Here is a 25,997-nt window from a genome sequence, read left to right as displayed (position 1 = left end):
CTGACGGGTTTCCCCAGTGAAATGCGACCTGGTTCGCAGTGATGGAAGGAGTGTTCCCCGACGCGCCGCGCGCGCGCAAATCACGCTAATCGCGGCGGGCGCGGGGCCCGGACCGGCCGCCACAATGGCGCAGGTGATTGACGAATTAGCGGCGATTAGCCGGCTGTGTTCGGGGCTCCCAGCCCTCCGGCTGGACCGTGGTGAGGGGGGGGGGGGCGGAGGAGTGGAGAGGGGGCAGGGGTCGGAGGTGTATCCGATAACACTGACAAATCGCCGCGGGCTGCCATATTAATGGACTGCGACAGCCCTGCCCCCTGGCGGTATTGTTTCAGGGCTTGTGGGGGGGGGGGGAGAGGTTATACAGCACAACCTCTTCTTTCAACCCCATCACCCCCCCCCCCACCTTCCCTTCTGACCAACCTATTCCGAAGAACAACGGGTAAACGTTGCATCGCGCGTTAGAGCAAATTATCTGTTCTTCCAGTCATTAATTACCAACCAGAGCGAAGGTCTTCTGGTCGCTGTTCTTCCGTGTTTTATTTTTTTTCCTGAAACTCTTCCGGTTAGGCTGGGCGCACACAGAGAGATGCAAGACGCGGCGTGGCACAGCAAGACACGCCGCCGTTTTTCCGTTACGTTGTTTCTTCTCACATTCTTGAGAATGAAATGTTGCCGTGATGACCAGCATGCGTTGCTAAGCCTCTTTCATTTTTTTTTTTCGTAACATGTTTGAAGTTCATTCTCACTTATACAAAGCATCTCTCTCTATCTTTCCATCTCTCTATATGTCACACTATGAATCTCACTATATTTCTCTATAGGTACATCAATTTTTCTCCATATCATTAACTGCTTAGTAACAAGAGATTCAAACTGTAAGAGGAACACTTAATTCTGTTTGAGATTTTAAAAAGTTCTAAATAAATTAGTTAGAGAAACTATATGTATTGTATTTCACACAACAAAATCTTTGGCTATTAAAATAAAGAAAATTAATTTTCGGACAGCTGCTCGTGCGACTCAGAACTCGGTGCAGACGGATTCTCGACACCATGATATCGCATAGCTCTAGGGCCATGCATATTTAGCGAAAAGATTCCGAGACTGGCTGAAAGTTAAAACACTGTAGCATCGTCTGTGTTTCATGATTGGGTGAGTTTCTTCCAGGTACATGTCGATTGTTAAAACGCCAATCACAGTAATTCATTGCGGCAGCAAATGCGTCCTGAGTGGCTCAGCCAAATAAGGCAACTACTTCTCTCGCAGGCGGCCGCCAATCACAAGGAAGAAACCTCTGGTGCGGGTGAATCTTATAGCAGTCTAATAGGCGTTCAGATTTATTCGCGAAAAATGCCTGCCCCTACGCATAGCTTTACTTCAAAATCAAGAATCAACGCATTAGTTCAACTGTACTTGCAGTGGTGGAAGATTGATTTTAAACTTTTTATTTATATACACGTCTTTGCTAGTTTACATTGTTTTAATAGGGAAACCTCAAGGATCTATAAAAATGAAGATGAATACACAAACACACAGAAAAACAAAACTAAAAATCTGCTGTTTTTGGATTTTTTTTTGTGAGTTTGTCCGTTCTTGGTGTTTATCTAGACTTAAAATATGTGTAAACATGGAACATAGCGGATGTCCAATATAAAAAGCGGCTGCCATTTAAGAGTGAATTTTTTTTTTTTGGTGAAAATCGGTGTTAGACCAAGAAGATATTTCCTTTCGTATAATTTTGGTCCGGTTTTGGGGCGTTTCCTAGAAGACCCCTGGGGGCCAGGAGGAACTACGCTACGTCGGCCGAAGTCGCACGGGGCGAGAACTCGGGGTCAATTTCCCACCCGGAGGTTTGCACACCCACTGTGGTCTGTTTGCTCGCGGAGAAGGGGGAGGGGGTGTTTCCTGAAGCCCCGCGGCACGACAGACGTCAGGACTCGACAGTCGTCACCCTCCAGGGGCGGAAGTGGCTCCGGCCGGCCGGGTGGAGGGAGGGGAGGGGGGGGGGCTACGGTCGCCCGCTACGCGCCCACACGCCCCGCGACTCTTTGGAATTCAATTAGGCTGCGCCGACAAAGGCTTTGGTCGGGGGTTCCCTGTGCCCGCAGCTCCGAGAAAGTCGTCGTCACCTTTGAATTTCCCAAGTGCCCGCTAAGACTGCGTGCTCGACGAGGGGTGATTGCGTAAGTCTTCGCCAGCACCACGGCGCTCGGGGAAACATTTTCAGCAATTGCAATATCCCAACTGCAGAAATATTTTGTAAATTGACCGGTAATTTTTTTTTTGTGTTAACTTCAACTTTTTTTTTTGTATTTGTTTGGTTTCATCAAAATTTTTAATCACGGGTTTTTTCAGTTTTATTTTCACTAAATTCCTCCCTCGCATATTTGTTCTTCCGTCACAAATATATATATATTTTTTTCAAAATATATTTTCTTAATGTGATATGATTGCTGTAAAATGTCGCGCAAATGATTACAATCAGAAACATTTGCGCGACATTTAAGCGACTTTGAAGTGGTGCAAAACATAATCTTATTGGAAGCAACGTCCCTAGAAAGAATTTCTGGTGTGTCAGGGTGATACTGACTATAAAATTTACGTTGAATAAATTTTTACATTACTATTTATATGTAGTTAAGATATTTTTTTTTCAGTTGTTATTTTCAAAATCCCTTCTGCTTCACGGAATTCTGGTCAAACACTTATATGGCCATTTGGGTACGCGTTTCTCACATTTCTGGGTTGAGGAATTGAGTTTTACATAATCTTCCATTTATTTAGAGCATAAATTCTGCAGTTTTAGTTCTTCAGACTAAGCCAAGAATTAATTAATTACTCTGGCCTGAAAGTTGTCTTCTATAGGTAAATAATTTATGATTTTGTAATTCTAATAAAATTATTATTTGTAGGCCTAACTGAAAATGAATACTGGAACATATCATTAAAATAATTTATTATTATGAATATTAGTGATAGTAATTGTGTATATAAACTTTTTCTAATATATTTAATGTGTATTTATTTAAGTGACGTTACATTCCCGAATGTATAATTTGTTTCCAATATGAATTATGACATTATTTAAAGAATAATTAAATTATAAAATTAGAGTAAACGTTCAGATTGTCGATTTTTAATCATTAATTTAATTTTTTTTACTAAATTAAATAATTTATTTTATACAAGTGTTTATATTTATATTGAGTAAAGAGTATTTGTTAATTTTTTTTTAATTTGATTGAACTTATTCTTTATCAAACGTATTTAAAAGCTCGCTTGAGTACTTTTATTACTTTATTGCTGTTAATTATTTGCATTCAAAAAAATTTTTTTTTACCACGCTAAGCAGGTGTAACATCTAACGCGCGTACACGAGTACGCGCACCCATTAATACATATACATACATATACAAACATATATACATACTAGCAGACCCGGCCACGCATTGCTGTGGCTGTGTGATTTAGAAAGGCATTTTACTGAAAATAGTAATTAAGTTAGTAAAAATTCAATAAAAATGAGAAAATAAAAAGCAAGCACTTAATACATATATTTTTGTAATTTTTATAAACTTAGATTATAAAATTTGCAGGAAAGGTAGAATTAATTAATACTTACAAATTTGATGAACTCCGATTCTCTAGCTAATATTATTTGTTTTATTATTATATATGTAGATTGACAGCTGAAGATAGATATCAATAATTGTGAACACGTGAGAATAAAATCAAAAATAATACAAAAAAGCGAGGTTACGTATTACATTGATCAACGAAAATGTGCACACCATGGAGAAAAATAAAATTTGATTTGAAACGTTTCGCCATCTATGAGATATTTATGTCAGACAGTACAACAGTTGTCTGTAAAAAAAAAAACTGATTTAAGGCGCCATCTGTTTGAGACTTATGAAACTTACGATTAATAACACCAATCAACATTGATAATCAGTTTATTATTAGTTATAAATTATTAAGACCATTAATCGAAATAAAAAAACTAAAATTTTTCTCTCAAGTTGGAAAAAATTACACATAAATGCCAATTTTCATCGAAATCGTTTGACTTGGTGAAGAGTTCACTGGAAACAAACATCAGGACGCTGGATTTATATATATTAAGATATACATTTATACATATACATACATTATATATATTTTCCAAACAAGTCGGGTCCGAGGAAGGAGGTACACCCGCGCCGACTATGGGCTGGCCGACCTCGCATTTATCGATTCAGCCCCCCCCACCTCGCGTGCGGGGAACGGTGTCAGTTGTAACCCAGGAGCCAAATGAAAAAAGTTTAGCTGGCAGAGCTTCCAGTCGTGAATCGCTGTACGGGAGTTTCTCTCTGGCTGGAAGGGTTTGCAGCGTTCCGCGGATATTTTTTTTTTTTTTTGTGACGAGCAAACCGGGGCCGAAATGCCGAGCAGCATCCGCCAGAAAGACAAGTTCAGCCGGGGAATTACTTACTGGCTGGAAAAAAAAATTGTGTTCGTGTGAATTAATTCAGAAGATTCTTAACCTCAGCTACCATAAACAGAGGGGTGAATATGATCAAAAGTTTGTAAAATTATATTATGAAACATAATACCGCAGGAAATATTAATACATAGAATTATGTATTAGAACTATCTTTAAATTTATTGGAAAAATTAAAAAAATATATATAAAAATCATGTTTCAAAATACAATGTTACAAACTTTTGATGCTAATCACCTCTCTGATCCTACCTACGTAAATAGGTATGTCTATGGATGTTTTTAAGACTGTAAAGTATTATTTCGTAATCACGTGACATTCATATACATATTTTATGCAGCAACTGCCCCTGCCAAGTAAGATTTTATTTTGTATTTTTGGCAAGTTCCCCATGTGACGGTCAGGGATATTTTAACGTTCAAAGACTCTCGCACAAAGAGATTCCAATGGTAAATAGCTCTCCCTCCTGTTGCCAAATAAAGTTTACGTGTTCAGCCTGTACTGATTGGGGAAAGAGCCAATTCTTTCGCGCTGCAAGCGAGAGATAAAATAACAGTATTCGCGCATTCTCTTATCTAAAACTGTTTTACAGTTGTTTTTTTAACTGTTACCATGAACCAACATTATTAAACAATTACAGTTGAATGTCCCTGTTGTACAATTTAATAGTATCTTTTATGCACACCGCTGTATTTCGACGCGTAACGTAAGAATCGCAAACAGCCGAGCACGGCGGGGTGAATTAAGGCTGTGCGCACTCGCCTCTTGAGGCATTCGGAACGCGACGCGCTCGCGGCCAGACGCCGTTTCTTGTCCTCCCCGCGCAAAAGGGCGTCCAATTACGCGCGGTCGAGGCGAAACGGCGTTGCATCAGATAAGCTCTTCCCTGCCTCCACCCCTCCAACCCTCCACCCCTCCACCCGGGCAAACCCCAGGCCTGCAGGATTAATGAGTTTGTCGTGAGCTCGCTTCTTATTGCAAGGTGCGCGTCGCGCACGGAGGGCATTACCTTAATTGGGCCGGCTCGTTCCTCCCAGAGACTCGTGTAGCCGCGCGCCGCCCTGTCGTTCATGTCTGGAGAAGTCTGGCCCATCCGCACGCCACCTACCGCGCGCGCCATCCGCGAATATCAATGTTCCGGACGTGACTTTCGGCTGATTGTCACGTCGCAGGCCCACCGTGGCCACAAGATAATGGTCAAGTGGTGGTCACCGACATTAAAAATTTCTGGAAAGTAAAGTAGGCCTAACTTGATAACAAGTCGCGTAATCTTTTGTCTCCTGTCGAGAATTCTAAACAGTTTTGTATTTCGGCCTTAGGTAGTGTATGTTTATTGCTTGTGCCCACTTAACGTTCCTATCTTATATATATCTATGTATGCATATTGATGTTAATATTTAATTTCTCATTGTATGTATTCATGCTTGGCGCTTAACTTAACATCGGTTGTTTGCGCATATGTGTTTTTATGTAAATTTATTTTATATGTACACATATTCTATATTACCTTAACGTAATTTTCACCTGTCTTATATATATATATATATATGTTGTACCTGATTTGAAGACCGTGATTATCCTTTACCTTTTGTACCTGTAATGTTTTTTGGCAAATTAATAAATGTGCACATAGTTGTGTTAAAGCTTGAGTATCGACACACTTTTACAGGCCCTCTCTAATCCAGCTTAAGAGCCCTTTGTTAGGACTGTTCGATCGCTGTTGGAGGGCTGTTGGCGATTGCCCCCCCCCCCCCCACCCCCATCAACCCTTCAAATGTTTAAAAACGAATATGTAAGACTCATGTTATAACGGATCAAAAAAAAAAAAAATAAGTTCATGAGTTCCTGCACCAACCACATAATACCTAAGGACATAGTTTCGCATAAGCTGATATAGTATGTAATATCAAACCACGTGAAAATAATTGGCTGAAATGGAATAACATTCTGCAAGTATCTAATTATCTTGATTATTTAAAGAATGTATTTTTAATGTTATGAACTTTAAATGACTTTTACGGAATGGGCTCTTTTGGTGAAAGTTACACGTTTTTCACTTTTTATGTTGGTCGGTAGTTGAATATTTATTCAACTGATAACATTTGTTGGATAGTTCCTGCGTTGAAAAATTCCATATATATATATATATATATATATATATATATATATATATAAACTATATACTAAATATATACGGTTATAAATTTCAAAACGAGCTTATTCTTAAAATTATTTTTATTGTGGTAAAAAAACAATTTAACCATATATTTCATAAATATATTTTCCCGTGAATTGATATATGGGCTGGGGTTCGTGTCACAACTATATAATGGGTATAAGCGATGTTTGTAAAAGTTGAATTTGGCTTCATTAGTATGTTATCCGAGTTTCCGAGAACTCTTGGGTCACTAATGGGCAAACTTCATAAATAGCGCTGAATACATAATTTATCCTTAATGTATTATGAATACACAAGCATTTCTTTTACGGAAAGGTTTCAGAGGCGTACCTTTTTTTCCCCTAGTAATTTGGTTTCATTTCCTAATTGGCAATATATTTCTAAGTTTATTTCCCAAGACGAGCAGAGGAAATATTCCGTAGCCATTACGAGAATTTGCGATCAGAATTCTAAATCAGTTATTCTTGTAAACTCAGCAACGATATTAATGAAACATTGCTATTCCTTCTGGGAAATTTTATGCGCGATTCAATAGCGAGTAAATTAATAGTTTCTTGTCTAGGCATTGTTTAAAGTTTTCTTTCGTTTTATTCTTTGCTCGTCCGGAAAGTTTTAAAGCTTACAGACGGGACTCGTCTTCGTCTCTGTGTGGTTGCAACGAAAAATGTAAACTTTCTCTGGCAGAGATGCCTTCAAGGAATAAAATATAGTCCATTATCATTCGTAGCCATACATAAAACAAATTAAATGAAATTGGTTGTCGCTCGCACGCAATAAAGGCATTAAAACATTTCACCCTTAACACTTTCGTTCAAGAAATGTGCGGTACTTCATTACTGTTCGGAGGTCGTCACTGTTACTCCGAAAGCTTCTTAAAAAGGATTCGTTGAACTTTTAGGAGCATGTATATAAATGCCAAGGAGTATATCTACCCTCTATAAAGATTATCTTGGATGGGATTTTTCTCACCATTCCCACTTCCAAACCATTAAAAATATTTATTTTTTAAATTTAAAACACGAGGTTATTTATACTCTTTTTATAGCGATATGAACTATGGAGATATGTAGCAACATTCTTTAATGGTTATGCTAATCATAAAACAAAATTTACTTATACATTTGAAAGCTCCTAAAACCAAAGTTTCTGTATTTTTCATGTAAATCGTAAGTGCTAGTAACTGAGTTTATAAACTCTTTCAAGTGTATTTTCATGTATATTTATTTAAGTGATGTTATATTGCCGTATATGGTATAACTTGTTTCAAATATGTATTATTACATAATTATTTAATGAATACTTAAATTTAATAAATTAGAATAAACGTTAGGCATATTAATTGATTATCATAATTAATTAAAAGTTATCTAAATTAATTTACTAAATAAATAATTAATTTATACACGCGCCTTTATTAATATAAAATACTGAATAATTATTTTATGTTTTAATTTTGTTGAATTTATCCTTTACCAACAGTATTTATAATATAACTCCATTCGTTTTTTTTTCTTTTCATTACTTGCATGCAAATTTAAGTGTTTTATTACTCCACGTCAGTATAGCATCTAACGCGAGTACATAATTGCAAGCAACTATTTATTTTTACTATTGCTACGTGTCAAATGTTGTGATTTCCACGTACTGGCAGTAGGTTTGCTAATTCCATATATCATACAGGTGATTGATAAATGGTTTGTATGGTTTTTATGGTTTTTGAATCTGAATATTGTCTCTGCAGATAGTCATATGCACTTTTTACACACACGCCTTTTTTCACCTTGAGAGACGAATTTTATAAAACATGAATACAAAAATTGTTGTTTATATTGTTATCATTTTTCAGGTAGTAATAATTCAGGCTGGGTTTAAGATACGCTGCGGACATGCCGTCCTATGATCACACTGATTTATTAACCTCCTAACAAACGCATGCATATGTTTTAACGTCTAACACCTTGATATTTTGTAGCATTCACCATGTATAAAGTAATTCTTGAAGTTTCATTCTTCTGTGCAAAATAACGTCATTGTTCGTCAATTTAATTGCTTTTTAGTATTTCTTGTCCTTTTTGTGCCAACAACCACGAGTCCTTCTGCGCGATTCTGCAAGCTTGGTATTCGTATGTGTAATTTTTGACAGGTAACATACTCTTTTGTGAATTTATGTTAGATCACGGGGTATCTGCGATACACAATAAATATATTCATTTAGCTGCAGTGTCCTAAATGTTTCGACTCATTTCGCCCATGTTCAAGGTTTTTAAAAATTTTTTGCTCGTAAAATTATTTAATCTCCCGAGTGACAAAACTGATCACAATTGACAGTTCTTCATGCCTAAACGGCTTGTCGTTATGATGGCAGCGCAGGCATTAGCAGTGAGTACCTCCTGCGTTATTGCTGTCGGGTTCTGGTGATGAGCGTCTTTGTCCGAATACCTGCTGTCCTTTCCGAAACGCAGGTGTGTGTTCTGCCTTTCTCTGCGTGAATTCATGCGGAAATGGCTGAAAGCTTTTTGGACCGCGCAGTGTTTCTTGAAAGAGAGAGAGAGAGAGAGAGAGAGTGAAAGCATGAGCGAAAAAAAAAAAAAAGGGGGGGGGGGTGTTTCGCAACAAAGCCCTCGTCCTCACAAAAGGAGAAGAAAGAGATCTCGAAAACTTCTCTTTTTTTTTCCTCGCAGGAACTCTCCCGAAAAGAGGAAATACGTGACGGGATTAGCAAATATTTGGGACTTAAAGTTAGTAGACTATAAGAGAAATAATCCATTGCGAAGCAACATGACTTATCGGGATTTATTTTGTGACTCAGTATATACCGTTCCCTCTTATACGTACAAACATTTCTGTTATACAAACGAAATGCCCCTCTCGATATAGGCAAGAGTTGGTGAACCTTTATTGGTGAACAGGCCATTTTTTTTATGAAAATGTCATGTGGCTGTTACTTGCCAACGAAGTTTCTTGAGTTAGTGGTAAAAATAATGGATAAAAATAAAAGTAGATGCTATTAACTTAAAAATCCTTTATTTGGAACTCGAAATTTGTACAGCAAGTGAAATTTTCTTTAATGTAAATAAACATCAAAGTGTAGATTAGATTAGTAGTATTAGATACTAAATATCATATATAAGGCTCGTATTTTGTTCCTTTTATCGATCAAATATCTATATTCTTTAATAATTGGCGAGCCCGAATTATTTTGTCGCGTGCCATTAGTTCGCCAACCGCCTTTATTATCGGCTATATGCTTCTTCAACTGATCATTACTTTTCAGCTCCACACGAAGTATTTGCGCCTACAGTTAAATTTTAAATTTTAAATTTCCCCACAGCTCTTTTTACCATGCATATAACCCAATCGACTCTTAGAAATAATAACTGCGTGTATGAGTCGTGGTTTTATATTATTTAAAACAATTATATCTAAATAGAGGTTCCGCTTTACTATCGGGAAAATGGCAGAAGTTGTAAATGAAAACACTCCAGAATACTATACTATTTTTTTTAATGAACAAATTTTTCACTCTTAGTCAATTTTTTCCAGTAAAATTTAACGATTCATCCGTTAGTGTCCATTCTGAAGAAAAAATATTGCAAGGACAAAGTAGATACGGCCACATAAAAATGTATGTATGAATCGCATTTGCATTAAATTAAAAAAAAAAAAATCCGGTTTGTTTTGGCGTCTAAAGTAATGGACTTCCCTTATATGAGATTATCCTACAAGAAAAACGTGCCAAATCTAATATTTATTGTTTTGTCTAAATTTTTTTAAAACCAGCGCCTTATAAATTAAAGTGTTTATGTTAACAAATAATATCAACTTTGTTTTAACTCCTCACAAGACCAACGTGATTTATTTTTGAGAATGAGATATTAAAATCCCATTTTCACGGATTAATGTGGCTTGAAATGTGTTTCGACGTACTTTCTAATATTGCTGAAGAGTAGTTGTTGAGTGGGAGTTTACGCTGCGCCAGCCACGGGATTAAAAATTCTGCACGCTCGTTTGGAGCCGGCCGAGCAGAATACAAATGTCGCCGGTAGGCAGCATGCAATATAAATCCAATTACCAGCAAACCTTTCATTCTCTCTCTCTCTCTCTCTCTCTCTTTTTTTCTTTTCTCCGCTGATTTCGGCGAGTTTAGTGCTCACTTGAACAGGGCCGGTTAAAATTTGGACTCTCTGTTCTCTTTTCCTGCTAGCTCTCTCCGTCTCTCTCCGCTTATTTCACTGTTCCTCTCTCTCTCTCTCTCTCTCTCTCTCTCTCTCTCTCTCTCTCTCTCTCTCTGTGTCTCGCTGTTGTCAGACTCGTGAATGTAATTTACCAGTTGTTCTAAATGAAATTTTAGCTCTTTGACCACTGTCCCTACGGTGGAAAGAAGAAGGAAGTTGGATTTTTCGCAGTGGCGGTTGAAATTATTTTGATTTCATAATATTGAAACTTTTTTTTAAAAAATAACGTTCGAAATAGTGTTTAAAACATTGGCATAAACGCACACGTGTGACGCCAACCAACTAACAATCAGCTTACGTCCTTGTTCCTTGGAGGACTGGTGTACAGTGCAATGGTCGGAACTCTGCATGCTGGCTGTATTGGTACCCACACGACAAGCTTTGGTCGATGTGCACTTGCGATAATTATAACGAGCGCACGCGAGTTCACATGCGGAGGATTTTACATCCAGACGAGGGGCTAGGGTTTCCTTCGCCCCGGGGCAAAAATTGTGATGAGAGCCCTCTTCCCCTCCCCCGTTCACAATAGCACAGAATAACCTGCCGCTATATATACCGTCCAGCCTGAGCTATGTCTACCACAAACTCACTCCCCGCTAGCTACTACTACTTACTCCCTTACCCCCATTCCTTATTCACCACCATATGCAAGCATGACGTGTAAACTTACTAAAATCTCAGTAATAAAGACAATTTTTTCTATTTGTCCCCCCCCCCCCCCAAACCTAATTACATTAGCCACTAACCAGCTTTGTGGAAAGGAAGTGAAGAAGTTAAATATTAGTTTTACAAACTGCATGAGCTGTTTTATGCAATTGGGGTAGAAATTCACTTTTATAAAAAAAAAGGAGCATTACATCCAATCGGAATGGAACCAGGGACTTCTAATCTCCAACTCAATCATGCTGCACGCTTAGTACTTGCCCAAGTGTACCGACACAATTTCACAAGTTTTGAAATAGGGCTTACGGTATAGGCATTACTTGATTCCTCAGCACTCTGAAGCAAGATCATTGAGTGAACAATTTGACCGTTCAGCATAACGGCACATTAATTATAATTATTTTGTGTTTTGTGTAGTTGCAACTCATTATGTAACAGAAAATCCAGATGTATTGGGCGAAAAATAAACTTTAATATGTACTCGAATCTGCCACTCCGCATGTTTCGATTAGTGGCGCGGCAGACAAAGGCGTAAATACTTGCTCTTTGCCTTAGATAAGATGTTGCAAAGTCGTCATTAAGGAAATAAACACCGAGATAATTCAGGCACATTAGGAAATTAAGCCAGATAACACAGAGCTGGAGAAGAACACGTTAGGAAACAACAAGGAAATAGCGAACCGGTTTCAGAAATAAATGAAGGAGAATAATGCCAGAGCTCTGGAATATCGTTTTAAGAGAACAGCTAACCGGTTGAAAGAGGAAATAGCGACCCAGTTTTCATCAAAAATGCTGCCTGCAAGGAGGGCCTAAGCGTTTTACTTGCTTGGATTGAAGAAAGAGACGAAAAACAAACCTCCCAATTTAAAACTAAACGGTCAAAATATAAAGACTTAACATGCAAATATGTTTCCTGTCTTTTAATCAAACTTAAAAATAAACTTGTAAAGTAAAATTAGTACTACAAAATATAAAAAATTCCATTACTTTTTCCTTAATAATACATCACATTAACAAGTATATTGCGTATATTTAGGCAATCCTGCATAAAATACGAAAATCAAAAAATATATATATTATACACGAAAATTATTACAGTTCAGCGTCAAGAAATGAAACTGTAGTTTTAAGTTACTGCTTAAACAATAATATAATTTCGGCAAAAAAAGGGTCATAATACTATCTAAAATAAATCATTAAGACATTATAAGCAATAGACTCTGGCTGTGGCGTTAGTTTTTTTGTGTAGCTATTTGTTTCATGTCCTGCTTTGTGGATAAGTTTACAATTTGAGCTGCTGTGTTCACCCAGTTAAATGTCTCGCGTTGCTGCAGTTCGATTTTGTTGCTGCTGCAATTCTAGGTTCATTCCATTCAAAAATTACTGTTCTCGGGAAGTCCGTGGACCCGCCCTAGCAGGCAGGGTCCGTCCCACACACACACACACACACACACACACACTGCGGTGTTGCCGGCCGCAGACCGGCGCGCGCGGTCCTGGCGACCGAGGCACGGGCAACGACTGCAGACCGCAAAACTCAACACTGCCTTCGCCGGAGAGATGCAACATTCAGAGCCAGTTTCCTCGTTGTTGCCCCCCCTCCCGGAACCTCTCCCCCCCCCGGCCCGCCACCACCCCAAACACAATCAAAACCAACCGAACCCACGCGAGCAAACATGCGGGGCGATCGCGAAACTTCCCGGCTGAAAACGTGGCAACAGCGCGCGGGGCAAAGCAAAAACAACGGACAGGCGCTTTGCAGCCGGGACGAATGTTTGCTCTCGACGTACCGAACGTTCGCTTAAAATAGTTCGTAGGACAGTTTGGCTTTTACGCCAGATCTTCGAGCTTATAGGGTTCTGGGTTCGAGTCCTGGGTAAGGCATAGGTGTAAATTGGTATATATTGGTTTAAATTCGTCACATATAGGTATGTTAAAATTTCAGTAAACGAATTAATTTCAATAAAATGTCATCAAGGGGAGATGTATGGACCTTTGGTGATAAAAAGTACACAGCAGTCCGTTTAAATAAAAAAATATGAAATTATTGTTTATACACTTCTTCTCACTAACGGTAATCCAGATTAAAATCCCGACTGGGTCGAACATTAATATTTATTCTTACTCAATGTTGACACTTCTTAATTTGAGGGCCTTAATCATTTTCACTGTCAACGCCTGGAAGACGTCAATACAATTTATTCAGATGTCTGCCATTTATAGGTGTGCTATTCCATCGATTTATTCCCCTTTCCAAGGCCTAGGTCAGCTAATCATATATTATTACTATAAACCATATCAATTTACCATCCTTCTAAGCACAACACACAATTAAGAAACGGCCAAATATTCATTCAGAGTCGCGCTTGTGTTTTTTTTTTATTTAGGACATCGTAGAACGTGTGCGCTTGAGTAAATACTGCCGACCAATGGCTTAGTACCTTAAAAAGCGAGCCATGTTCGAACAAGATCCCACGACAGAATCAAAAGGAAAAAATACCTTGTTACCTAAAGGTTGATCCAAGATTTTGCAGTCCCCAAAAAGGCAACTTGATTTTATAAAAATCCATATTTTCTAACAACCACAAAATATTTTCAGATGGTCATAGAATCTTCTTCTTTGACAGTTATCTCATGACTACACTTTTGGTTGTTATTTATTTTAAAAAAAGATAAAGCTGACTAATTACTGCCTATTCTGTAAATTGCTGTTGAGGATATGAGAATATTTATGTTTTACACTTTGAAATGTTTGTTTGAACTTTTACAAGAATAGTCCTTGGAAACCCAGTTGCCAATTATATCACTTGTAAAACTGCAAGGCGTGCCATTTGTAATTTTATTAAAGCTCTGACTTAAATTTTCACAATTGCTAACGTTGGCAACTGTGTTTCCTTTGAATATATCTACTGTATAGAAGTCGCCAGCCCAAGTTAAAATTTCTAATACGGTTTGAGGTAGTTGGTTAATTCACCGCCGCAATCGCCACCATCTCTAGGGCATCGACTTGTGGTGGTCCCTAGCGGACAAGTGTCGAACTCTTCAAACACCCCTTCCCCCTCCCGTTGAACGACCTTGAGCTGCAGTGAATGATAGGTGGGGGGTGCGGCGAATGACAGCGGGCGACAGAGCTGCGCTCTAACGTGTAAATAACAACTAAGACGATACAGGGCGTTACGGCAGCGCACTGCAGCGGTCCCAAGCTGCTCATCATACGCTCCTGAAAAACGTAGAGTAAATCCTATCCACTCGCGACTTCTATACAGTATATATATTCAAAGGTATTTCCGAGGATTTTCTCTTGTAAAAAAAGTGGTTTGTCTGTAAAGTCGGTTTACGGACGACAATTTTACGTGATAACGTCATAAGAAAACATTGATGAAAAATTGCATACTTTTTAATTTTCAAATATTATTTACAGTTTTTGCAAATTTATTTAAATAATTTGTTTAAATATAATCACGAACAATTAGTTAAAAAAAGCCCGCCTCTACCTGTTTGATTGTATAGAAGATTTTCTCGCACGGTGGTTGGCCGGTTCTTGCACGCTCGGCTCAGGCGGAACGTGACAATTTTTCGTGCGTGCAGCCGGCGTTCATCGATTTTATAAGACGTTATCACGTCAAAAGTAACAATATTTTTTTTACGGTGTAGGTTTATCACTGCCGGAATCCTGTGTACATTATGTTGTTTGTTTGTGTGTATGTGTTTTACAGTGAAGTGAAGTGTAGTGTTTGCGGCGAAGTGTGTAATGTGGGCGCCGCGCCCCGTGTGTTGCAGTTAAGCCCCTCAGCGCCTCCATCCTGCACAGCAATCAGCCGCTGTCGGCGGACCGCAAGTACGAGATAGTGTGCATATCCGTGGGCTCCAGGCCGCCGGCCAAGATCACCTGGTGGCTAGACAACCGGCAGCTCGACACTTACGTGGAGAAAGTAAGGAGGATCTAGTTCCTTTTAACACCGTTAGAAAACTGCAGTAAACAAGCGAAAACACCGCAAAGAAGTTTTTAAACTTTTTTACAAGTGAAAATTCATTGCAAACTCCGTTGCCAACGATATCACTTGTAAAACTGGCAAAGCTTTGTAAAATTTGCAAAATGATACAAACGTCTACCTTGCAATATTTATAATTGACATTGTTGCCAACCGAGTTTACAAGGTCTATCCGGGTAAAAGTACAAAAATATATATATATTTTTTTACGGTGAATAAACTAAGGGTTCGTTGTTATTTTAGATAACATCTGAATTCGTAAGAAAAATTTCCCGAATTCCATTTATTCGGTGTAAACAGGTTAAGCACACATTTTGAAGAATTTGGTGTGTTGTTGTAGTAGTCTTAATACGTTTTTGAATGTTCTGATTGTATGCCTTTTTTTTTTTTCAACCCCTTGCAGTTATGGTTCGTCGTATCAAACAAATTATTCAGACAAAATTATTTTGGAATTACTCCTAAAAGTTATAAAACGTTTAGAGGATGTGATATTTTCCATATAACGGGAGTTGGAACGATTTTTCTGGTTTATAAAAACCTTCCCAATTTATACCCCTTTGGTTGGATATTGCCTATTAACGAACTCGACCGAGATTATCCTTTACTAGATTTTATGTATCAATTTGGAACTGATATGTGAAAAAATTGTGATAGTTATCGTGTCCACAATATTTGATATATATTATACAATAATTTTGCGTTGACAATGGTTTTCGGGTCTATGGACCATGAAACGAAAAACTATATATGGTAACGGCTACAATAGGTAGTATTTATTGAAATATACCTAACAGCAGGCTAAGGCGTTCTGCCCCCTCAACACCCTTACCAACAACTGATATGAAATCCTGAATACTCTCTTGCTTCATGCTTAAAAGCACAAACTTTAAACGTAAAGCAAAATATTATGTGTTATGTAGTTTAGACACTAAGAAATGTTAGGAATCGAGGTGTCTCAAAATTTCCCTCAGAGGAATTATTGAAAGTAAAAAAAAATTTCGAAGTCAATGTACCTTCCTAAAGCAAGGCAAGCATACAACGAAAGATGTTTACGTCAAAATAATTGGTTGATGGGTTAAGTTAAACGTTTCGTTTATTCAGAGTGAGAATGATTACATAGAGTATGTTTCGGCCGACGAGAAGTTTGTACATAACAGAGAGGGATGCTCAAGTTTGGTTAAAAAAAAATTTATATTTCGTTTAAATGAGACATGTTAATGGGGATGACCTGTGAACATTTAAACAAGCAAACGAGAATAACTTAAATACAGAACCATAGATAAAATTTATACGGACTATACTTATACGAGCGAAACTTTTATTCCTTTTAACTAAAGTTTTAGATAGGAAGATATAAAATCCTAGCGTTTTAAATTTATTTATCATGCGACTCTTTTTTTTTTTTTCAATTTAAAGTAAGCGTAATCATGATTGTCAATTAAGTGAACAACATAATAGTGGGGCACATTTAAAGAAGCATCATAGAAGCTCGAAATTGCTTCGAATTAACGCAAACAATGCCCACAGCGAAAGTAGGGACGCTGTACAAGGTAATGGGGAAAGTTCCGCCCTTTGCAGACGACGACGACGACGCAGATAGTTGCACAAAGCAGTCCCCGACACTATTGTTCGCCGCAGCCCTTCCACGAGCTATTAAAGTCAACTGTCCCCTTCAGACCTGTTCCCTGGCGTGGCTCAAGCACACTCTACGGTGTGACGTCGCCATAGCAACTGCGACAAACACAAATAATGATTCCTGCAAATAAGGTTTTCTAACAAGTACTGAGCCACAATAGTACTACAAAGTAGAGCGAATGATTTTTTTTTTTTTAGTAAACAGAAAACTACTTGCCGGATTTTAAAAACTATTTGACTGTCTACATTGGCCAAGGCTATTTTTCACTTTTAAAAAGGTTCCCTAATATATAGCAATATTTGAAACTTAATTCAGAAATAAAATAATTTGGCTCTTAAAATTAAAAAAATATATATTACTTTCAATAATTTTGCTCAGGATAAATATTTTCACAACGTCAAACCTAGATTAGTAAATCCACATGAAACTTATATTCAATAATGTAACTAAAGCTTTATTAGGCTCAGAACAACAAATAATTAGAACAAATATTGATAAATTATTTTATTTTTTGGGTGTTACATCTCGTTGACTGAGAGGTCACTTGCTGTGACAATACAGTTGCGACGTTTCGGGGACTGACATCTGTTCCGATCATCAGCCCCAAGCAGACTTGAGGTTCATTGTAGTATCCATCTGTTCAACATCATCTTATTATGTATCTTATACCGGGATAGTTTTGGTCTGATAATTGCTGGATTGACCAAACTAAATATTAACAAAGCATGTTATGTACAATGTCTCAAAAAAACAAATTCTGGATTCTCAATAAAATTTCTTGGATTCTTACATGTTGTTACACTACTCTTATAGTTTTTTTTTCAATTAGTCACACTTGCTGTAGCTATTAGTAACGAACTATTTTAAAAAAGGGGGTTGTCTGTAAAGTTGGTTTACGGGCGATAATATTACGTGATAACATCATAAGAAAACATTGATGAAAAATTGCATATTTTTTAATTTTCAAATATTGTTTACAGTTTTTTCAAATTCAATTTAAATAATTTGTTCAAATATAATCACGAACAATTAGTTAAAAAGCCCGCCTTCACCTGTTTGATATTATAGAAGATTATCTCGCACGGTGGCCGGCCGGTTCTTGCACGCTCGGCTCAGGCGGAACGTGACAATTTTTCGTGCATGCAGAGGGCGTTCATTGATTTATAAGACGTTATCACGTCAAAAAATCATTCAATTATTCACAAATATTGGATAGTTTTTAGATCGGTAATCGCAGATCCCTACCAAACAAGGACAGGTCAAGGTTTACACTCTCGGGTAGGCCACCAAGGGCTGTTGAGGTCGTGAAACGGGTGGGGGGGGGGGGGGTATGAAGCGATGTGCCTTAAGGGCTCCGCCTACCCGGGCACACACACGGTGAGCAGAGCTTCAGGAAAAGCAACACGATTTCAAAACTACTCAAGATATCAAAGTGGGGTCTACTTACGAAAAGCATTTAAGAGTTCGCTGAGGGCCAAAAAGTACTTTTGATTTTGGATGAAGCTTTTAATTGTATTTTTATAGGCGTTAAAATGGCTAAACGCATGTTTTCACAGTAATTTTTAGGCGCAAAACAACCATTACAGATTCTTGAAAGCACTTAAGAGACTTAAATTACACCTTTATCTTCATTTCTCCACGAAATAATGTTACGGTCACTGCTCAAATTTCACAGTTATCATGTGACGACGAGAAGACTGCGCGCCAATTCAGAGCCTTGCGCTTAGAGGCGATACCACGCTAGAAACGCCAGCGAGCTTCGAGCTCATCATTCCGCCTCACTAACACAGAAACACCCCTGACGAGGCGGGCCCCTTAAGAACCTTTCCCTTGGCACTCGAGGCATGTAGCGCCGCTTGGACCGGGCCTCCCCGGGAAAGGGCCCGCCCTACGAGCCAACTCGGGAGTTGCGGGTCCCGCCCTACGAGCCTACGAGCCAACTCGTAGTTGCGGGTCCCGCCGGCAAGTGACAGCTGTCGGCCAACCAACTTCTCTCCCTGCAGCCGCGGCGCCAAGTCGGAACTAAACGGGGAATGGGTCTGTTTTCTGCCCCTCTTGCCCCCCCCCCCCCACCACCCCGCCCCCTCACACACAAATTCCCCACCTCACTCCAGCCAACTGTTCCCGTAGCGAGGCATATCCGCCCTGAGCAGTTCCGAGTATAACCTCGCATACTTCATAACATTTCATTTAAAAAAAAAAAAAAAAAATCTCGATTGTTTACCTTTTTCCGAAAAGTTTAATTTTATTCCTGACGTAAACCTCCAAGTTTGCATTTTTAACATAGAGTCGAAATAACTTTTATGAAAAATCTTTCTTTGTACCTATTTTGTTTTCACTTCCCATCCTGTTTGCGAAAGTTCTCGTTAAAATATAAGTTAACCGATTACTGAGTTTGATATACTCTGCAGGCATGGGAAAAGAAAAAGTTTTCGTAAGTAAATACATAAATAATACTGGACTTAAAACTCAAAAAAAGTAAAAATAGATATAAAACCTCTAAATTAAAATTCAACTGAAATATTGTGTCACTTTTACGAGCTTTGTGCAAAATCTGATTATGCATTAGGTTATTTTCGTAGCCTACAGATATCGATTTGCATTTATATGTTGTAAGTGACTTTCTCGTTGGAATTATTACCCATATTTGGAAACTGATATTTGACTGACACAACTGAAAATAAATACAAATATTTACAAAATATTATAGTTTTCAGTTAGAACAATTATTTTCCGATCACTGCAAGTAATAGGCTATTGCACTTTTTATATTAACATTTGTATAAAATTGTTTTACATTGTTTTCATTATCAATTAAATTAGTTTGACATTTCCGTAATTTGTTTTGAAGTATTCACTTGTATTAAAAAATTCTTTGTTAGCTTAGTTTTTTCCTTTTCAAGTTTTTACCAGTGCCAGTTTCTAGTTGTCAGTCTCTACTCAGGGATTACTTCTAGACCAATTGTTTAAATATTAAGAGTCTTTGCATTCATGAGAGACCATATTTATGTACGCTATGAAAAACCGTTAGGTTTTCAGTAAAAAAAATGCGAGCCAGAAATCTGTAATATCTAAACCCGGTGAAAATCAAATTCATGTTTTCTCATATTGAAATCACGCTTACCTATAATACGAAACTTGTACACAAAATTTAACGCGAATTCTTAAAAATAATGTCGAGAGTATTAAATGTACGAAAATTGTGTTTTCGACTGCATTTCTTGCCGCGAATCACACATATTTTCCACAACCGCAGCTAGACTTCGCTGTTGGGGCAACTAATTTGACAATAGAATCATTAGATTTACAGAACAAAATTTTTATACATGTAATAAAACTGTTCCTATAAAAGTGAACAAAACTTGCAAACAAAAACTGAACCCCTTTGCTATGGGCATGATTTTAGAAAAAAAGTATTTTATTAAAATACTGCCCGTTTCGTTAAAATTCAGTCAACAGTTTAAAGTTTCCCTTTGGCTTTGTGGACTTCGGCTCTCACCATCCGTCACAGACGGTTTCCGGTCTTTAACGTTTCACGCGACTTCCGTCGCATTCACGGTATTATTCCAACAAAATGCCGTATACTGTTCTTTATACCTCTTTTTTCCTCCTATCGTGTTTGCGAAAGTTTTCGTTAAAATAAAAGTTAAACGAGCTTACTGAGTTTGTTATACTCCGCAGGCACGGAGAAAAAAGAAAGTTATCGTATGGTGGATTTAAAATCTCAAAAAAGTTAAAACAATAATTATAAAACCTCTAAATTAAATTTCAACTGAAATGTTAATATTTTGCCATGTGTCACGTCTACAAGCTTTGCGCAAAATCTGATTATACATAAGATTATTTTTCGTAGCCTAATAGATATCGATTTGCATTTAAATATCTGTGCTTGTTGCGTAAAAGGGGTTAAGTCGGAAATCATAGTTTTGAGAAAATCGCGAATGAAAATTATCAGGTTTCTTGAAGACAAGTTTTTTTTTACTTTATTAACTGCTTTAGAACTTGATAAACTCATTGTTTTAAAATAATGTTTATAAATCTCCCTTATCGATTTAGCAAACTTTCCCTGTGGTAATAACTCATTTTAAACCATTTTTTGACTCAACCCCCTTTACGCAACAAGCACAGATATGGTTCTCTTGTCACGCTGAGAGAACGTTGCACACGTTGCGAAGCGGGAAGCCTTCATTTCACAGACGAGAGAGCCACACCCGAAGTTACCCGAAGTTCATGCTCGCTTTTTTTCCCCGTACCACAACATGTGTATTTATTTGGGATGTAGCTTACTCATACGTCATACGCCGTTCCACCTCATTGTATAAACCGGTGTGGCATTAAATTTTGCGGTCTATTAAGATAGGTTAGCTACATTGTAAGTACTTAAAAACATTGTGGATGGTTGGTTATATTAGATAAGTACAGCTACATTAAAAATACTGTAAAATCATTTTATGGTTGCTTAGCAAATAATTTTTTAATATGTAGCTATCCAGCGCTAGGAAACAGTTTACATGATTTCACAGTATCTTTAATGTAGCTATCCTAACCAAATCAACCGTCCACAATGTTTTAAAGTATTTATAATGTAGCTAACCTAACCTAATTGACCATTAGTTATCATGAGTAACAATGAACAAAAAAAAAACAACCGAAGATGCACGATCGGGAGTTCGGCTCTCTCGTCTGTGAAAGGAAGGCGTCCCTTGCGCTGCGGGCCCGAGGAGGGAACAGGGCTTCTGCGCCGGCGCAGAGCCGCCGGAAGAGAGGGCCGGACCGCGCCCCAAGCGGGAGATACCCGGAGTTTCCGGCGCACGTGACCCGAGTCCGGCGGCCGGGCGCGGAGGCGGTCGATAGAACGGGGGCGGCCCGGTAGCCCCGGGAGCGCGGGCCGCAAGGGCGACGGACGCCGGCGAGCCTCGTGCCGGGTCGTCCTTACGAGCGAGGGTCGACGCGACTCCAATCCCCGCCGCTCTGCTCTTCGTTCTCACACGCCGTGTTCGTTTCATTGAGGACAGTAGGCACCAGACATGAATGCACTAGACTGAACAGGCACTAGACCGAAAGATACCAGACTGAACAGGCAATAGACAGAAAGATACCAGAATGTACAGACAATAGACCGAAAGATACCAGACTGTACAGGCAATAGACAGAAAGATACCAGACTGTACAGGCAATAGACAGAAATATACCAGACTGAAACATGCAATAGACAGAAAGATACCAGTCTGAACAGGCAATAGACCGAAAGATACTAGACCGAAATGCATTAGACCGAAAGATACTAGACTGAACAGGCAATATACCGAAAGATACTAGACTGAACAGGCAATATACCGAAAGATACTAGACTGAACAAGCGCTAGACCGAAAGATACTAGACTGAACAAGCGCTAGACCGAAAGATACTAGATGAACAAGCACTAGACCGAAAGATACTAGATGAACAGGCACTATACCGAAAGATACTAGACTGAACAGGCACTATACCGAAAGATACTAGACTGAACAGGCACTATACCGAAAGATACTAGACTGAACCGGCACTATACCGAAAGATACTAGACTGAACCGGCACTAGACCGAAAGATACTAGACCGAACAGGCACTAGACCGAAAGATACTAGACCGAACAGGCACTATACCGAAATATACTAGACCGAACAGGCACTATACCGAAAGATACTAGACTGAACAGGCACTAGACCGAAAGATAGTTGACCGAAATGCACTAGACTGAAATTTAGCCGAAAGACAATAGACATGGCATGAGACAGAAAGTCGATTCTCCGAAATTTCGGAAAAATGACTTTCGGTCTGGTGCCTGCTACCCCTTCATTCTGGTTGTGTCGCAAAATGTGTAATTAGAATGAGCACGTACTGGAGTAGGTGTAGTATTGAGTCAATTAATGTATTACTTTAGTCAGCTTTGTTGCAAATTACAATTATGTTTTAATGTCAACTTGCACATTATTGCCTCTCATTACATATTTATCATGTCACTTAATGAACACGTCCATGACTGCTAACTGCCTATTTATCTCAGTTCCCGAAACGTCGTAAATATTTTGTCTTAAGAAGCCTACTAGTGCTCGTCTTTTGATGTCATCATTGTGGTGTCCAGAATATATGTTTAGTCACATCGCTGAGTTCACGTGTACGTCGCTGTATTGTTTTTTCTTTCCTTTATATTGTTATGATTCAACTTTAGTATTATCTCAATTCTTGACTATTCCAAGACTGGGTGATAGGGCTCAAGACTAACAATGAAAGACAATTCAATATAGAGACTTGATTTAATGTCACGTACTATTATAGAGTTAGCGGTCACCAAATTAGACAATAATCAGGGAACCTCGCTACCACACCTCGGCAGGTTCCTCACCCACGCTGTGCTGGGTCGCGCTCGCAGCAGGGTCTCGACGACGGACTGCGGCGGCCGAGGACCACGGCGCTCCGTGGTTCCGATGTCGCGACTCCAGCCGTCCAGTCGCCGGTGACCAGAAGAAGCCCCTTCTCGACGGTGGCTGTCGTTTTTATCCTTCTGTCCGCGTCCGTGTTGATGTTCCGTGTTGTCCCTCTTTTCTCTCGCAGCGGCGACCCGCGTCGCTGTTTCGCTGGCGGTGTTGAAATTGCTGACACCTCGTGTTTGACTCAGGGCGAGCCTCGAAGCCGCTTGCCAGAGTGCTCAGAGCGAGTCATAACAATATTATCTGTTTATTATCATCACTGGGTTCCTCTGTTTCTCGCTGCATATCCGTATTTACTGTTCTTTTTGCAAATGTCTCGTCGTTGTTAGCTCATTGTCATCGACTGAGCTGTGATACTGTTCAAATTCTGGAATTCTCTGTGCTGTCTATGTATTCTTCATATTGAATTGACTGATTTTGGCTTGTATCTGATTATTTTCTGTTCTAATATCTCTTCGTTCATTATTCTGGTTCTCTCAAAGGCATACATTGTAAACCTGCAACGACGCATGTATAAAAAAATTAAATTAATCACTTCACTACAATATCATACTAAGAACGGACGTATATGTGTATTTACCACAAATGAATTCTTGAATGTCACGTTTCATCACGAATTTTCTAAAAAAAAAAATTATTTATTAAATTTTAAGTTATAGCTGTAAAAAATTACGCAGCTTTTTAATATTATGATTAGTTACGTTACCTATTAGGCCTACTTCACCAAAATAACGTGTAGTAAATATCTGGTAAGGACATTTGTGACTCAACAGCAAATTCAAGAGAGCTACTGGAAAATTAATCTGATGATAACATTTTTTAACAAACAGTAATTACAAGAATGAAAAATAATTAAATAAAAAATAATTAAATAACAAAATATTCAATAACCAAACCAGCGCGTGAGACCGAGTATTACGTCTCTGTGCGCGATCGTGTAACGTTTATTATACAAACGAAAACTGGACCAACGAGTTGTAGGTATTCTGACGGATTCGGGGCGTTGTTTGCTTATGTGTGGGGGTCTCACACACCTAGTTTATTTTTTTATTTTTATTCTCTCGTCATTACCATTAGTTGATGGCTACTAATGTAAATTTAGCAATAAAACTCTATTGTATTTGTTGTCTTGTAACAAATATTTTTAACAGACATTTACTTAGTATATATATATATATATATATATATATATATATATATATATATATATATATATATATATATATATAAAATGAGATGTCGGTATTAATGTATGTCGTCGATGAACTGCAACACCGTTTAACCAATCGCCATAAAAGTTGGCACATCGAAGGTTTTTTTTTTTTTCATGAAGGTTTTTATGCTAATAATTTTTTTTGTAACTCGTCGCTAGATGGCGCTGCAGCACATCAACTTCTAAACCGATCGCCATGGGTGAACAGAATATCATAGGTCATAGACAAATAGCAATTGTGTGTAATTTCTCTATGTTCACCACACTGTCACAAACCGCTATACATTCTGCTTTGACATCCTGTGTTCAACCCGGGCAACGCCGGGTACTGCAGATAGTTTTAAAAAATGGGCGTAAAAATACGTGCAAGCGTTTGCAGCTATTATATCCAACTTGTAAAAAAAAAATCCCTTCAAAATATTTATTTCAAATCATCAAATGCAAGGTACTTTCAGTGTTAAACTTACAGAAATATACATTAACTAATAGTAATGGCTAAATAATGAAAAATAAAATCATCATGATGTGATACCCCGCCTTAAGGTTAGCGTGAAATGGGATCTCACATGGAGGGCTCAGTTGCAATTTACGCCACGTTTGTTACTCGAGAAAAAAAGAAAATTGCCGGAAATACCTGCCAGGAATCTGCCTTTTTGTCTCAAAGGGAAACGTTCTTTCTTTTCAAAATACCGATTAATAACTAATCGGTCCTACAAATAAGTTTTCTTTACACACACTTAATTTTCAAGTATACGTTTATACATGTACCATTACTTAATTTAAATCGTATTTTTATTTTTCATTACTCGTACTACATATTACTACTTCTTCATTAAAAAAAGTCTTGAGGAAATTTACGTTAACTTATTTTAAAAAACACGTGCCAGCTTGAAAATTACTAGTCAGTAACTTATTTCAATTTTATATTTTATCATCACGAATTCATAAAGATATCCAGAAGCGCGCCCAGATAATATTTCCTTACGATATCTTACACAAAGTTTTTTTTTTCACGTAGGAAAAAATTCCCAATATGGCCCACAGTGTGAATAAAAATAACCACGCCTTGAAATATGCGAACTACAAAACACTGTTTTTTTTTCTTCTTTCCTACCCCCGCCATGA

General features: G+C 38.2%; 1 protein-coding gene across 1 annotated transcript in view; it reads left to right on the top strand.

The window, feature by feature from the left end:
- Nucleotides 1-25,997, top strand: part of LOC134536344 (nephrin-like) — a 680,062-nt gene that overhangs the window by 531,315 nt on the left and 122,750 nt on the right. Inside the window, exon 6 of the mRNA XM_063376096.1 lies at nt 15,342-15,493. Within this exon, the coding sequence (XP_063232166.1) occupies nt 15,342-15,493 (152 nt within the window). The remainder of the gene's footprint in view (nt 1-15,341; nt 15,494-25,997) is intronic.

The sequence above is a fragment of the Bacillus rossius genome, chromosome 10 (genome assembly GCF_032445375.1).
Source record: "Bacillus rossius redtenbacheri isolate Brsri chromosome 10, Brsri_v3, whole genome shotgun sequence".
In the NCBI taxonomy this organism is placed as follows: domain Eukaryota; kingdom Metazoa; phylum Arthropoda; class Insecta; order Phasmatodea; family Bacillidae; genus Bacillus; species Bacillus rossius.
This window is presented reverse-complemented; position numbering and strand designations above follow the sequence as displayed.